We start from the raw sequence: 16383 nt of genomic DNA, 5'->3' as shown, positions 1-16383 counted from the left end.
AAAAACTGTGGAGAGAATATCAAAACTAACAAACAACACAGACAGTTTTGGAGAGTTTAAGCAGTAACGGTGCGTTCACAGCAAACGCGTTACGCACCTCGAATAAGCATCAGACGCTCTGCGTTCGGTGCATGTGCACTTTGAATGCAGATGCTTGAGATTTTGCTCACCACCCAGCGTTTCACGCATCTGGTTTCCATTCAAAGTCCATGTGGAGGCGTGTAGAAGGCGTGTAGAAGGCGTGTAGAAGGCGTGTCAGACACATCGAGATCCCTCTGGCCGTTGTTTTTTGTTGCCGATTTATTCGTCGTACGAGTCGAACGCTTCAAATCGTGTTGTGTAAGATGAGTCTCAACAGGCCCTCAATGCGTCTCCACATGGACTTTGAATGGAAACCAGACGTTCCTGACGCGTTTGGTGTGAACGCACCAGAAGTGTAATCAAAAATCTTACCATGATAAGGTTACGTATGTAGGTACCTTATTGATCCATGTGGGATTTTCTCTCAGGGAAATTGCAAAATTTATCAAGATTAATGATAAACGATTCAATAAATGTCCACCCCTGTTCTGCTGAAACAAGTTGCATCAGAAGGTTTTCATGTGTTAAACAAAGTGAGTTGTGAAACTGTAAGATTAATGGCAGAGAGAACGCTGACCCTCCGGATGTAAATAAACAAACAAAACAAAAATAAAACAAGAAATCTCCTCAGCGTTGTATTTCATTTCCCTCAGACTGCCTGTGTTTGTAAACATTTTTTGGGGTGTGTATTTATGCATGCTGGGTTTACACTTGCGCTGCGTAAACTCCATGCCTACAATAAGCTACACCCTGTGATCCTCAAGCAGGGGTCCGTATCGCTTCCTGTGCTGCTGATGGAGCCAATTATTTTCCCAGCAGGGTCGGACTCGGCCCACGTCATCTGGGGTCCTTGGCCCATTATGAGTCTGAGCTCATTTAACATGTGGCCCCGCAGAAAAAAAAAACAAAACTTTAAAAAAAACTGCATTCATAACCCTTTCACCCTGGCCGTGGTTGAGGAAGGGATTTAAAAATCATTAAAACGCAAGAAAAACATAAAGAGCTGGTTTGAACCTGCAGGTGACGGGGGCAGCAGCTGGACTTTCTGACTGCTGGGTCAAAGACAGTGGTGGTTAACTCAGGACGGTTCTGCTTCTCTCAGCCACTTTTATGGCTGAACTGACAGAGATGATCATCGACTCGTGTAGCTGACTTCACTATGGGGGAAAGTGGCATCTTAACATCCTGGATGGCAATATGTGTTCTGAAAAAACAAACTGCTAGAGCTTAACCTTACATGTAATTGTACATTTTACTTGAACTCCTTTTAATGAATATTTCAAGACATAAATTATGACTAACAGGTAAAGCACAGTTTTTCAAAACCATATTTCTTTCTCAGAGGAAACTAATAAGCCAACATGTGAATATTCGCCCAACAACCTCAGCAAACATGTTTCATTTACTGGTTAGCTCACATAGCGCTAGCAAGTCTGACTGTTTCTTTAGCATTAGCTCTGTTGCTAAGCTGTAGTTAGGAATAAACTTAAATTCCTGCTCAACCAGTAGTCTTATTAATGTTTACTGACTTAATTATTAAGTCAGTAAACATTAATAAGACTTATTACTAGACCTAATATTCTATTAATAAGACTACTAAGTCTTATTAATAGTCTTATTAATGTTTATTGACTTAATATATTCATAATACTACAAATGTTAATCAGTAATAGCTAGAGTTAAATTCTCATCTAAATGTTGGATTTTTTAAAACAAAGAACAGCTTTGAAAACATATTTACAAAATTTTCTGCTTTAGAAAATGTGTATAATTTCACTATGGAAGAAATATAGTCTAATTAAAATCTGACTTTTCTTTTATACTGAATTTATAACCCTGAAATTTTACATTGTCTATTATGTGCATGAAGTTTTAACTTTACTTTAAAGATCTGTGTCTCTTAATAGTTAACTGTGACCCAATGCAATGGTGTCACATGATCAAAGGAGTGTAATCTGATTGGGAAAAAGCTGTTTGGCTCCATCTATTGCTGACCATTTTTGGCCAGGTCACCAGAAGGTCACTGCATTTGCAGCAAATGTAAAAGAAAATCATATTCATAAAAGTTGAAGGTCAGATGAAGGGCTGACTTTCAGCTTTAATTCAGTGGGTTGAGTAAAAATATGAGGAACTAAGGCACATTTTAATGCCATTTCTTCTATTTAGTAGCTCAAAAGTAATTGGACAAATTAAATAACAAAATAAGATGTTCATGTCTAACACTTGGCTGAAAATAACTGGTTGAAGTCTTGAACCCATGGACATCACCAGATGCCGCACTTCTTCCTTTTGAATGCTGCGTTCTCCATTCTTTCTATTGCAGCACAACACATGGTAAGGTAGGAAACAGTCTGCTGCCAACTCGAGTTAGTTAACATTTGCTTCCCTACAAACACACACTTATCTGTTGAGCAGAGAAGAAGTAATTGACTGGTAGAGTCTGAATAAAACCGTGGTACCTTGCTGGTCAAACTTGATAATGCTGCAGTTGTTGTGGCTCCAGGAGCAGTGGTACACAGCTCCTCCCTCGGTGACGTTCGGCTGGCTGGTGTTGGCTTTTGGAGCTCCAATAAGGACACTGATGCTGAACAGCAGAAAAACAAAGAAAGTTTAACAAGCTGCTGGAAAAAACACAAAAGTGCACAAACATTAAGGCTGCATGATATATTACAAATGTATTGTTATTGAAGATTACTGAATGCAATATGCATATTGCTAAGAACTGCCAGGACTGCAGTAAAGGTTAGCTTGAATTACTGTACAGCTGTAATATATTTGGTGACCCTCGTTGTTACAAGAAGCAATAATAAGTTGTTTAAAGTTGTTTAATTGCCCAAACAGCAGATGTGATCCAAAACCTCAATGTGATTAAAGTATTTGTATTTTTATTTTACAGTGCCTAGAGGAATGTCTTTCATGTAAACAGTTACATGAATTATATTCATACTTCAGCCATGCTAATGCTCATCATCTACCAGCCAATCAGCGACATCAGAGTTTTATTGGACCGCTGGAGCAACAAGCATTAGAGCACTGTGACATCTGTATAAGCCATATGTTGGGTAATTGGGCAGAAAATCACCTGGCAGTCAACAATGATTCCATGGATTTACTCATGATCCCATCATTTATGTCACTTTGGCCACAGTCAGCTCCAGAACCATAACTGGTCTGGGTGAGTCCAAAGGTTCATCCAAATCTGGCCTATGTTGGGGTGCTTAACTGTTACCTTTAAGTCATTTACATTTACACTTACAGTACCGAGAAGTACAGAAAGGCGGCTTCAAATACAAACTAGAACTAATGACATCAGGGCTTTGCTTTTAGGTGCTTGTAAGTTTTTTCACAACTCCGTTGTGAGGTTTTAAGAGAGCACTTTCCAGCTGTCACATCTGCGTTTGGGTAAATCTCTGCCGCTATTGCTAGGTTGTTACAGCTGGACTCTTAGCATATAGTTAAAAATCACTATGCCTTAAAGTGACGGTAAGAACGAACTGAGACAAAAAAAAAACACGCTCCTTTTATGCTCCTTTAAATAGAGCATAAAAACTAGAAGCTGATTGGATGGAACATCTATCAAACTCAGAGGAGGCGCCTCACATCGACAGCTCTGATATGCAACATATGTCATGTTATGGCTGCCTGTAAAAGTCAAGTCAGGGTTATTTATATTTCAGCAACAAGGCAGTTCAAAGTGCTTTACGCAGTAAAAACATAATACAGGAACCAATTATGAAACAAGCAATAAACATTACATTTGGTTATCATCAAAATCATCAAGCAAATATACATCAGATATATTGATCAATGTTCCGGTTATTTATTATTAATCAAAGCAACTCTGGACAGGTGTGTTTTCAGCCCTGATTAAAGGAACTCAGTGTTCAGATCCCATAATTACCACTTTTAGCATTATAAATGGTTGGAAGACAACAAGGAGGAGGTTCTGGAGTCTGGTCTAGTCAAAGCACAGACCTCAAAGTAATAGAGAACTTGTGGTAGGACTGACACAGCTGATCTCACTGCAACCCGACAGACTGAACAGCTTAGTAGAAAGAATGGAGGAAAAGGGCAGGTTCTATGTGACATACTTTATTTAATGCAAATCAGTTTTAACATTGACACTAAAGGGACTTTTTTGTTAAATTGCTTAGTCAAAAAAGCCAAATTTTGTTGACAATAACTGATGATTTGTGAAAGCAATAAAAAGAGTAAAACATCCAGAGCTGTTCATAATATGGACGTATTTGAGTTGCTTTTACAGACCCAGCTATTGTCTTTGGCTTTTGAATTAAAGAGATTGATATCATTTTTTTTAACTAATGAATTATTTCAATAATATCTTCCATGATTATTTTTTTCTTTTTAAATACCCTAGCAATTATTTTGTTCTTGCTGTGCACCACGTTGGTGCAATTAGTTTGCTGTGAAACTCTAGAAAATGCAGCTGAGATTGTTCTATCGAACGCCAGAGAGTCAGGAAAATATTCACTTTACTTTCTGTACCGTGTGTGTAAACATGTATGACGGATACTGAATTGTCAGCATTTATACAAGCAACAACAGAAGTGTTCCTAGTGTTCATAATGGATCGTGTACTTGTCAGGCCAATGTACACATAGGAGTCACAGACGACAAACGGATTTCATGATGCAGTCATTACAGCTGAAACAGAGTCAGATTTCACCAAACGGAGCTGCAATGTGACATTTTGCAGCCCACTGGCCTGCCTGTCCCAAAGCTAAGCTACCTCAGTCTGTCAGCTCTGTGGTGTTACTGGACAATCCACAGGGAAAAACTCTGATGCACAGAGGTTAACCTGGACCAAACTATTGTAGTGGTGGGAAACATCACCAAATCCACTTCCTGGAAGATGGTTAAAAAGAAACTGTTGGAATTATTGCTGGTTTACAGTTTTATACACTGTAACACATTTGTGGTCATGATGACATGCTGTAAGACTTGTTAAAGCTTTTCATTGGTTTCATTTTTCAGTCACAGTTTAAATTTTTCTGACTTTGAATTTTACCTCAACGCAGTAAGAGGAAACTATGCTGTGCAATTAGCTGTGTTTCCATGGACAATATAATTGTGCAAATAGGAATTACAAAATAAATTTGTTTAATGGAAAAACTGCAATTTTAAGAAAAGTCATGTTGTTCTATGAAAGGATTTTGCGCTAGAATCAGGTGGTGTTTCAGCCACTTGTGTGTTTTTCACAAAATTACAACGGAAACACTTTTATCGCATCATAAGAATCACACAATGAGTGCATCCTCATTGTCTAAGGATGCACTGGCATCCTTAGACAATGAGCCTCTGGCTCCACAAGAAGTCTTCTTGCATTGTGAAGTTTACTTAGTTCAAAAGTGTTGAATCCATAACTCTTCTGTAAAATCAGCAAATACAATTTCTCCAAAGCGCCGCTCCCAAGTAGGCGGAGCTTGTCACTCCATCGCCTGAATAAAACGCTGACGTCTCTTCTGATTGGCTGGTAGATGATGAGAGCTAGCACCATGACTAAATTGTTAATATATTTCATGCAACAGTTTACAGTTTACATCCTTTGCTGCCATGATTTTTAATGACTTACGAATAAACTTATTTAGGTGTCATTTTAATTTCATTTCTTATTTAACAGAAACAGCAAACTGTGCTGTTTCTACATTAGCAGGACAACGACAAAGTACTGCACACATTTGTAGTGGAAACGCAGCTACTCTTATGCTAACTGTATGCTAGTATTTAACTGCCTTTTGGCAGACAGTTAAAATGCTAGCTTTATGGCCAACAGTGACAGTAGTAGAAATCCACCAGACTGTTTTCTCTGCCCATTCCCCAGCATGTCTGGAGATCATAAGTGGAATATTTACATGGCAGGATAAGCTCCCCTTGTAAAGTGCTCACTCTGTGGACACTGAGGCAGCCATGGCACAGGCCTCTGTTTCAAAACCCACTTGACTTAATCACCCTCACCTCCTGTGATCTCTGCACGCGTGGAGTCGTAACTTACACCGCCGAGTCAATGAAAAGTGCTAGCAGTGAAAATTTAACAGCCAACGATAGGCTCCTTGACAATAAGCTGCGTATTAGAGGAATGATGGATGCCTCTGTTGAGACCTGAGAGAAAGATTCCTTTCCTTTAGCTTGTGTTCACCAGGAACATCTGCTCATGGGGAAGTGAGTCACAGGCAGGGTGAGGTCAAACATGTACCGTGCAATTTTCCCCTGAGTGGATTTCAAGACAACACTAAAAAACATATATATCATTAAAGGTTTTTAAGTCTCACATTCATCAGGAAACTATTTGGGATGCTCATTTCGATGAGGATGTCAGCCACTGAATACTGTGCAACATGACTGTTTTCATGCCTGATAGTCTGGTAGACTCCATTACAGACCAATCTTGAAACATTTGTTACATTTTCAGCTGCTGCTATTCTCTGTCACACAGCACTGAGTCAAACCAACCAAACCCTTTGGAAAACCTGCTTATCCCTTCCCACCTGTGGGGGTGCTGCACCAAGAAATGCTGAAGGAAAAGACAGGAACTTCAGAAAAATTCCCTCTCACTTTAGTCTTACCTACACATTTGTTTTGGTTGTTTTTACCCAGAATGCCCAGCGTGATAGTACGCATCTTGCTTTGGTTGCGATCTCCAGTCCACGTTGCATTCACATAAGTATTCAAACCGCACCAAAGTTCACTTCAACCGAGTCCAGAGTGAGGTTTGTGGACGGACCAGAGTTCACTTTGGTCTGCATCACAGTTTAATTGAGCATTTACTCCTCCCCAAACTAACCGGACTTTCTAGACAAATGAACCACAGTTACATTAAAGCAGACTAACCAGCAGCCTCAAGATGTAATCTACAAGAAACCTCAATGAAGTACACTAAATCATCCAAGACTGACTAAAATGTAGGAATCAATTTCTTTTTTATGGTCCAAACTAGCTTTATACACTGCAGTAACATGTCTCTATTAACTCTTAGTTATGCACCTCACAATTCTGGCCATCATGGTCAAGTGTATAGTCATGGCTAATGCATCACAGTCTGGTGTAAACAAGTCATCACAGCAAAACATGATGGTGGTATCATTATGTGGGGATGGTTCTCTTTGAGATCAGAGTTGACGGGAGGACGAGTGGAGCTAAAGACAGAGTACTACTGGATGAAAACCAGGATGGCAGCAAAAGACTAAAGACAACAGGATAGCAACCTTGTTGCCTTAAGTAGCAGGTCATCCTTTAGAATGTTTTTGTGTGTTAGAATGGCCTAGTAAAAGGCCAGACATAAATCCAATTTGTGATTGACTCACAGATTGTTTTTCCATCCACTCTGAATGAGGTGGTATTTTTTGGCAACATTGCAGCATGTCGATCTCTGGATGGTGCAAAGCCAGTTGACAAAAACTCTAAAACACCTGCAGCAATAACAACAGGTGGTTATATAAAGTGTTTTCAAATGGGGCTTAAATATAAATGCATGTCACACTTTTCAGTTTTTACGGATAAATAAAGTTGAAAATCATGTATCGTTTTTATTTCCACTTCACAATTATACAGAAAACACAATTAAAGTAAAGGGAAGTTTATCATATAGCAAAAAATGAAGTCATTACTTTAGCATCACTCCATTATTTTTTCTGTATTGTTTTAATGCAGCAAAACAGCCAGAACTGTTGGAAAACCAAGCAGAAGAACAGTCCTACACCGTTACATGCAGAAAGAGGACTAAAACAGATGTGTAATTATTTCCCACATGGCTTTGCATGGACACACTACCTTCCCACACATGCTGCATCTAACCTTACACTGAACAGTGAAAACAGCGCTAACCTGGAACCAACAAGGGCTGCTCTTCATAATGCTAAGTATGGATAAACAATCTAATAAGAGTCAGAATGCATGGCAGCCAGAAAAAACAATGCTATCAGCAGAGATGTGTTCAGGAGAGCTTCACTTTCCCACAGACCCGCAGTCTGGATTTATGTTCCGCAACAATTGTAAGCTGTTAAAACACATGAAGCTGATTGAGGACAAAGCGTAGCATTGTTCCGAATCATAAGTGCTGCGAGGGAAAAAAAAAACAGCTCCCTCAAAAAAATGGGTCTAAATCAAAATCTTAGTAATTAGCTCACAACATGCCCACTAACCACCGCAGGTTTAACAAAGCAAACCCAGAAAATTTAAACCAGTTTCCAACGAGGAAAACATTAGCCCAACATGTTAGCCTGCTAGCCCCAGAGGATGATGGTGAGAGGAAACCTGATGGAGAGCAGGCAGGATTTACTGTAGGCTCACCTGTTAGCTGTTGAAAGCTAAATCTACTTCAGCAGCGTAATATCTATTGTATGTCACCTGTAAAGTTACACAGTCAAAAATTAACAACCTTTTGATTTTGATTACATGGACCATCATAACATAAAAAACTGGTGTGTTCATTTTTCAAAGTCATACTTTCACAATCTTTGAATGTCACAGCTTAAATCTAAATATTTAATTAGAGTAGATTAGCTATTTAGCTTCATACTAAATATTTAGTTAGAAGGCTAAATATTTCTAGCCTCAAACTGAATATTTAGTTTACTAAACATTGGAGGGTTGCCGCTTCAATCCCCACTCTGTCCACCTCTGTCATTGTGTCCTTGGGCAAGACACCCACCAGCCTTGCCTGCTGGCAGCCTGTGGCTACCATCCAGTAGCTCATCATCATCATCGGTGTGTGAATGGTTGAATTACTGACTGTAGTGTGAAGTGCTTTTGAATCCTCTGGTCTTGATAAAGCGCTATGCAAGTACAGGCCATTTCTCATTTACCACAGTTCAGAGTTAAATATTTAGCTGATATGTAAACTCAACAACCAGAAACATTGAATAACTGTTAAATATATTTTTCTTCGTTTTAACGGTTGTTGCGTTGATTACAGAGGGATTTCTGTTATTAAAAGGAAGCAATGAAAAAAAAAAAAGACTTGTTAAAGTGTTTGTTGTCTCATGTATAACCAGCCAGTATTACATTAGGAACTTGACGATGGCTACAAAAAGTAGCAGTTATCCAAATACTAGTGGAGGTGTTTGTGCAATATTGACCTTGGATAAAAGAAAATCCACAATAAATTCAACACCGGGAACCAGGTCTTTTTTGTCTCATTAAATCCATCATGAAAATGAACGTCTTATAGCATCAATAAAAGCCCAGAGAGAGTATTAAATCCATGACCACAACGAGTGAATGGAATCTTACTGACCGCAACTGTGAAAAAAGATTCTAGGTGTTGAACTGAGTCCTCTGGAGATTTACAGCAGCTGTGGAAAGCAGGCAACAAGAGTGGCGAGACAAGCCAATCAGCTTTTGGCTTTGGCCACAAAGCTAAAACCTTTGATAGCAGTCAGGCTGTTCTGATGGTTCTGTTAGTCTGGTTCTAGCTTGCAGTAGGCTTGTCTGGTTATTACAGCCTCAAATCTTAAGTTGCTCAACTTTAGGTTAGCCAGTGAATGCTGAAGTAAAACCAACCAAACTGGTTCAGTGCCAAAGTAGCTTGAGTGTCTGTTTGGCATTAGATTTTTGTCTTGGCCAGCTCTGGTGCCGTAAGATTGGTACAACCTCAGCTCAGACTGAAGAACCACAAGCCTGAGGAAAGAACAGGATCCATAATGTTCTGAGGTCTGGATCATTAGCTGTTTTTCCAAAATGTGCGTAAAACTTTGCCTATAGTCCACTCATGTAGGAAAAATACAATTTTACAACTGTGGTGTTTCCAATATATAAGAAACACAATTAAAATCTCAATATGTCACTAAAATATACACTACTACCCCATGATCTTCCAACTACTTGCTGTTGTTGTCTTCTTGTTGGTTTGTGCTAGCGGAAACATCCGGTTGTTGATTATGCAGCTGCTCCAGTGTTTCCACTGCAGCTTTGCAAAATAAACTCATTTCAATACAGTAAAAAATAAATTAATAAATAAAAAATTCAGCTTAGTACCAAACCCTTTTATTGAAAAACAAGATTTCTTTTTTTTTTTTTTTAATTGGTGTGTTTTCATAGAGCAAATTTATTTGTGACTTTATTGTTAAATTGAGCAATTGTGTTGTCAACAAAAACACATCTATGGAGACCAACAGCCAATCAAAATGTTACAGGAGCCAGTGAAGACCCAAGTTCCATGTTTTAAAACTGGAAACACTGGAGACACTTTGGTCTGAAAATGTTTCATAATCTGTTTCGATTACTCTGGTGCTACTAGTTTATTAGTAGCATGTTTGTGTGTGTCTCTGTGACGGACTGGGAAAGCTGTGTGCTGACTCCAGATCGGACCTCTTTAGGTCTGAAGATAATAACTTCAGGTTGGTTTCTGTTCACCCAGAGAAAGTTATGGCACATCCACACATTGATTTGTTCTAAGCATCCGTCCAATGCTTGGTTGGGTTCAGAGTCAGTGAATCCTGTCTATTCTGAAAATACACAGGTTTTTCTGTGGAATATAATACCAAATTATCTGAAAAAATATATATAATTTTATTTTTCTTAGTAGAACATATCTCAAGTATAAATGAAAGAAAAGACATCTTGTGAAACCAAAGTGCCAGTACTACTTCACTGGCTATTGGCTGGTGTTTGCAAAGCAGCCAATTCAGGAGCACCATTCATTTTCCTTGATGCTGATTGGTTGTACTCCAATAAAGTGGATGTTAGCTTCTACCTGTGCTAACATAGTTTCCACTGAGATTATTAATGCACATTAATGTATAATTAATGTTTTAACTGGTAGTTATTAGTGTTTTCTGAGGGGGTCTCTGAATTGACTTATTATGGTCCCTAACCCCTGCAAATACTAGAGATGCACTGTTAACAAGCACAGAAAACCCACTTCAACAGGGTATTCCTACACTCATGACACTTTGTTTTAAAAAACAGTTTACAAAACCGTTATTTGAAACATTTCCAAATAAAATTGCTAAAGCTCATCTCATCTCATATTGTGCAACATTTTGTTATGTCAGCTGCAGAACAGTGCTGCACATAGACTCCCCCTATTTTCTTGTAGTTTTATGTTTTTTTTCTTAGGCAAAGATTTTTTTTTCTAGGGGCCTTAAAACACATCATACAGGCTTCTCTGTTTTCCTTATATTAATCAATCAATCAATCAATCAAAATTTATTTGTATAGCACATTTCAGCAGCAAGGCATTTCAAAGTGCTTTATATCATAACAAAAACAAAAATACAAAGTCATAGTGAGCTACAAACCAATTCTCATCTTGTAAATGCATTATTTTTTTCATTTTTGTCACGTGAAAGCAATCTGAAGCCATCATGTTGGGTTAATAGACTTCACACCTCATTCATCCCCTTTAGGGAACTTGAGCCAAACCAGGTGATGGACCTTTCTGTGTGTAGAACAAGAAGAAGACTTTTGATCTCTGACTGCGTCTTTCCTCAGTTCCTGAGCTGTCAAAAAAAAAAGCCCAATGAAAAAGCCCCACTGTCCTCTTGGAGCCCTGTTCGGGGTAAGAGTCGTGTTTTTCTTTGCTGTGGGTTAACCCCCTCCTCTCTGAATCACACACAGACTCGTGCGTCTGGTTCCAATCAGACTCGCGCAGGAATTCCATCTGAGTGTGCACGTGTGTGGAAAAGATCAAAGTGCAAATGAAGGATGTGTGTTTTAGTAGGAATATCTAAAAATACGAAACAACTCAAAATCATCTTTGAAATGTATTTTTACAATAATAACTCGCAGCATTCAGACGGGTTGGGGTCTCTGTGTCTGTGCAAGAACAGAAGACCGGATGTAAACCGTAAACAAAAGACTTGGATTAGGAAGAAATTATGATTTAATTATCTTTCGTTGTTTGTTTTAGGGGTTTTGTTTGTTTGTTTGTTTGTTTTTTGTAAAGGTTTTGCTTCGCAGAGTTGTGCTGTGACTTTACCTGGATGAGTTCCCGAAGAATTCCACGGAATATCCGAAATAACTCCCCCGCTTTCCCGTGAAAACGGAGCGTCCCTCCGCGTCCAGGTTAAAAGCGGCACAAAGCTGAAGCGCGGCCGCCACTACAGGTAGCAGCAGCGCGGCGCGGCAGCGGCGGTCTCCCCGCGGCCGGTACGAAGGTGAGAGTCCAGGAAGGGCGCCCATCTCAGCTGCTGAGAGACTCTTCTTTCATGGAAGAGGCGCGGCGCAACACGCATCATCCGTCCTGGTTCCTTATCCCGGCCAACTTTGTGCCCTTAACCCGAAATCAGAACCCTGAACAACCCCACTTCTCAGCTCCAACAGGTCCGGTGTGGTGCTGCTCCAGAGTGGATGGGGACATGTAAACACGCAAAGAGAGAGAGAGAGAGAGAGAGAGAGACAGAGACAGAGAGAGAGAGAGAGAGAGAGAGAGAAGAAAGGAAGAAAAGGTTGTATCTTCTTCTGGGGTGGAGCTGTAAGTGTTCCCAGAGGCAGACTGGTCCCCAGCTTACACATTACAGCAGAAAGGAGAGTTTATGTTGCAACTTGTGTAAAAGAAATCATACACCACATCCCGTTATATTTCTTTGCAAAAGCATTCATAACTCATGCATACCATTAATCAGGAAGCCTGGATTAATGCTTGGTAGATCTACCTTCAGCTGTGATTCCAGCTGCCTGGACCTTTGACACATCTGCAGACTGAATTTGTTAACAAGTGATAGCAAAACAACTCTGGCTCACTGAGACTGGATGAGTGTTTATATAATGTATGTAAAAACTAATTTTAAAAATTTTGACACAGACTCTCAGCTTTGGCTTTCACTAGGTCATTCCTACTTGATTATCCTTTGATAATCTACCATTTTGAGCCATTTTGAGACAACAAGGTTCAGATATGTGGAGCCATTCATCCATATGCAAGATATGGACAGAACAATTCAGTGTGACAATCAAACGACTGACTGAATGTCCCAATACTTCACCTTACAGTTTTTGGGGCATTTCTGTTATTGTACCATAATATTCACTGTAATACTTAACATTTAAATATCATGCAATGTTTTAGTGTCGCAAAAAGGAGGGAACGCAGAGGGAACTGACCTCCGTCCAAGTCTTCGTTTGTCTCAACCCGAAGTTTGCTGAACTTTGAGCAAATCCTCAGCAGACAAATGACTGTGGAAGCTTGAAGTGTTCTGTGAGTTTGCTTTCAGTCAGAAAAGGATGTTTTTCCTCAACAATGCTAGCATGCCAAGACAATTCAACGTGACTAAAGTGAGAAATCCCACAAACTGATCACATCTATTCTCAACTTCGTCTGTCAGCACTTTGCCGGAGCTAAGCTTCTCTCTGTCACAGCAGACAGGCAGGTATGCAGTGTGGGATTATTTCTAGATGTATTCATGCGTGTGTGTGTGTGTTGGAGGGTGAGAAGGGTAACCGATCAAGGAGAGCCTCTGATTTGAATAACACTAAGCCACGCTGTTTAGCCGGCCAAAGGCAACACCACTTGGAGACGGAGAGTGTTCACTGTGTAAAAACACGACTCTAAATGGCACATTAAACTGCACCCTGTAGCTCTAGCTGACAGAAAGAAGAATGATATAAATTATGCCCTATGTGTTTGGTTGCTGCTTCAACTGGCAGTTCATTTCATCATGAGCTCGAGTTGCGTATGCAACCAGGACAGACTGTGCCACAGTGTACAACCAAGTGTTACGTTTTCTTAGCACGACTTGTCCCCATCAGTCAAAACCCTAACTTTCATCTCCGTAATCTATTCCCAGTTAAAGTAATGCAGCACTGTGCAGCACAGTGGCACCTTTTCTACCTGACAACAGAGCAAGTCATGAATCCCATTGGAGCTCTACTGGCATAAAGTATGAAGTACCTGTTGACACAACATGATCATCTGTTCTACAAGACTTTGGAAATGGCTTCACACCACTTGAACTTTGTATTCTGCAATGCTACAACCATTAGCCTGGTGAAAACCATCTGCTTTTGCTTTGCACAGAGTCTGAACCTTGAGAAGTGATTGCTTGTTGGAGGCTTGGACTTCTCACAGAGCACATAAATTCTTACAAGATGTAAAGACTATGTAGAAAATTAATTCATAATCTCTATGATACTTGACCTTCCACCTAACATACAGGCTGGATAAGTAGAGCACTGATCACAGAAGCAGCCACATGTGTATAAATTGATGGATTTATACACATTTTGCTGTATCTTTGCAGATACAGCAAAATGTGGTTATAGAATAATTGATTCATATGCAACCCTAACTTTTTTCTTTCCACCTCTCCATCCATCCATCCATTTTCTTACACCGTTGTCTCTTAGTGGGGTCAGGAGGGTTGCTGGTGTCAATCTCCAGTTAACGTTCTGGGCGAGAGGCGGGGTCACCCTGGACAGGTCGCCAGTCTTTCCACCTCTCAAATATATTTAATCCTTTGTTGGTCTATCACCAAACACCCACATAAAAAAGATTCACTCTTTAACGTATCAATATCTTTTTTAAATAGTGCTAGTGGGGAAGTCAGCATTTTTCATACCGGGCCTAAAAAATGTCCAGCAACGTGGAGCGCCACTGGCAATTAAACACTTTAATTATGTAAACTAGATGAATGGTGACTGAATGGTTTTATGTGGAGATTTTTAACAACATAAAGGAACTTTGGGAGAGGTCCTCTTTACCCTACGAAATGTTTGTTTTTGTGTGGTATCCACTATTTGGTTAACTTCTGAACCGTCCCTTCCTGTGGTGTCGCTCTGCATCCTGAAATATGTCAACTTACAGAGGCCAATCGTCAGCGGAGTGCCGTAAAATCCCAGCTGTGCTTTTAAAATGACTTATCAGATGCAAACACATGCCCTGCTCTAAATCGACTGTTGCTTTTCCGAACCAGGAAATGCACATCTAGCTCAAATGAAACATTGGCTTTTACCAGTCAGAAAGCGAACCAGAAGAAACTCAGCAGCAGAGGTTATAAAGATGGATGCCATTCTGCATTTCAGAAAGGTTACTTTTTAATGATTAATCCCAGTCAGCCGGAGTAAGCCAGTAAACAACAAGCATACCAACTAGAAACATGGAGACAGGAAGTTATATTCCCATCTGACATATGGACCCTGTGGACTGCACTGTGTCTTTTAGGCTAATTTTCAAAGGCGAAACGAGGAGGGGAAATGAGCATCAAGTGATCTTAACAGATTTGGCACCAGCCTGTGGAAAACCAGTATGTTTCTGGCCGAGGACGTCTGTGAAACTGCAGAAAAGCTTAATGGCTGCTTTTCCAGTTACGTTAGCTAGCTAATTGGAAAGGTCTGAGTAACAGAAGCTCCCTGAAACACCTCTTCAGCTTGGCTGCAGTTACGTTTCCACACGGGTGCTTGTAAAGTTTAAAGATTTCATTCCCCAATAGCCATGGAGCCAGCCATGTGGAGAAAATTAGAACATTTCACAGCTAAAACCACCACAGAGTGCCAAAAGTTACCCTCCAACACACACACTCACACACACACGCACACCCACACAGAGGACATGTCTGCGTTATGTCAGAAAAAGGGGCGATAAGAGATACACACTTCGTATGAGTCAGGCTACTGTTGGTTCAGGCCTCCATATTGGAGGACTCTTCCCTGCACACTCACAAACATACACAGGGCCACCCAAACACACAGGAAGCCACATGATTATCACAATTAAAATACAGTCATGGTTGCTAATGTGGGAGTTTTGAGGGGGCTGGGGGGAATTCTGCTGAGTACTTTCTAAAGCCAACGTGTGGGTATTTAAAAAAAACCTGAAATTGCTCATGTGTGGGGCCATGGCAACAGGCTAGGGGTCGGTGAACTGGATCTCTGGGGCCCAATGCGGCTCTTAATTATTTAATTAGCCAAAAACGTGGGAAGAAGGAGAGAGTTCATATTTAAACTACGGGGAACGGGGAGGGGAAGCCTATACTTGTTCTTCTATCTGTAATGGTCTAAACTGCCTTGTTCTACACATGGAAGGTTTTTTCTAATACTCACAGCATGAGAAACAGTTTTACCTTATTTTATAGGAATAAAAATAATTGTAGTTTTCTCACTCCAGTGAAAGAGTATTTACTCCTTTAAAAAAGGAAAACCTGAAAATGTAATTACTTTTCAGATTATTGGACTAGTTTTCTAATTCATCTTTCTTTCAACCGGTCGTATTGGTTTTGGGATTCTACACATTTTTAACTTAATAGGAAATACTGCAGAAATATTCCTTTAGATTGAAAATATTCTTTCCACCTAAACCTCTACATTAATGTTGCTTTCTTTAGAAAAGGGAATAATGTGTGACTATTT

The 16383-nt window shown here is 39.9% G+C and overlaps 1 protein-coding gene across 1 annotated transcript in view; it reads right to left on the bottom strand.

The window, feature by feature from the left end:
- LOC122834150 (integrin alpha-5-like) overlaps positions 1 to 12400 on the bottom strand; it is a 48846-nt gene extending 36446 nt beyond the window's left edge. The window contains exons 1-2 of the mRNA XM_044122307.1: positions 12020 to 12400; positions 2541 to 2665 (exon numbers count right to left, since the gene is read on the bottom strand). Of these exons, the coding sequence (XP_043978242.1) occupies positions 2541 to 2665; positions 12020 to 12222 (328 nt within the window). The 5' untranslated portion in view covers positions 12223 to 12400. The remainder of the gene's footprint in view (positions 1 to 2540; positions 2666 to 12019) is intronic.
- Between the last annotated feature and the right edge of the window lie 3983 nt (positions 12401 to 16383).

Source organism: Gambusia affinis, linkage group LG07 (assembly GCF_019740435.1).
Source record: "Gambusia affinis linkage group LG07, SWU_Gaff_1.0, whole genome shotgun sequence".
NCBI classification, from domain to species: Eukaryota; Metazoa; Chordata; class Actinopteri; order Cyprinodontiformes; family Poeciliidae; genus Gambusia; species Gambusia affinis.
This window is presented reverse-complemented; position numbering and strand designations above follow the sequence as displayed.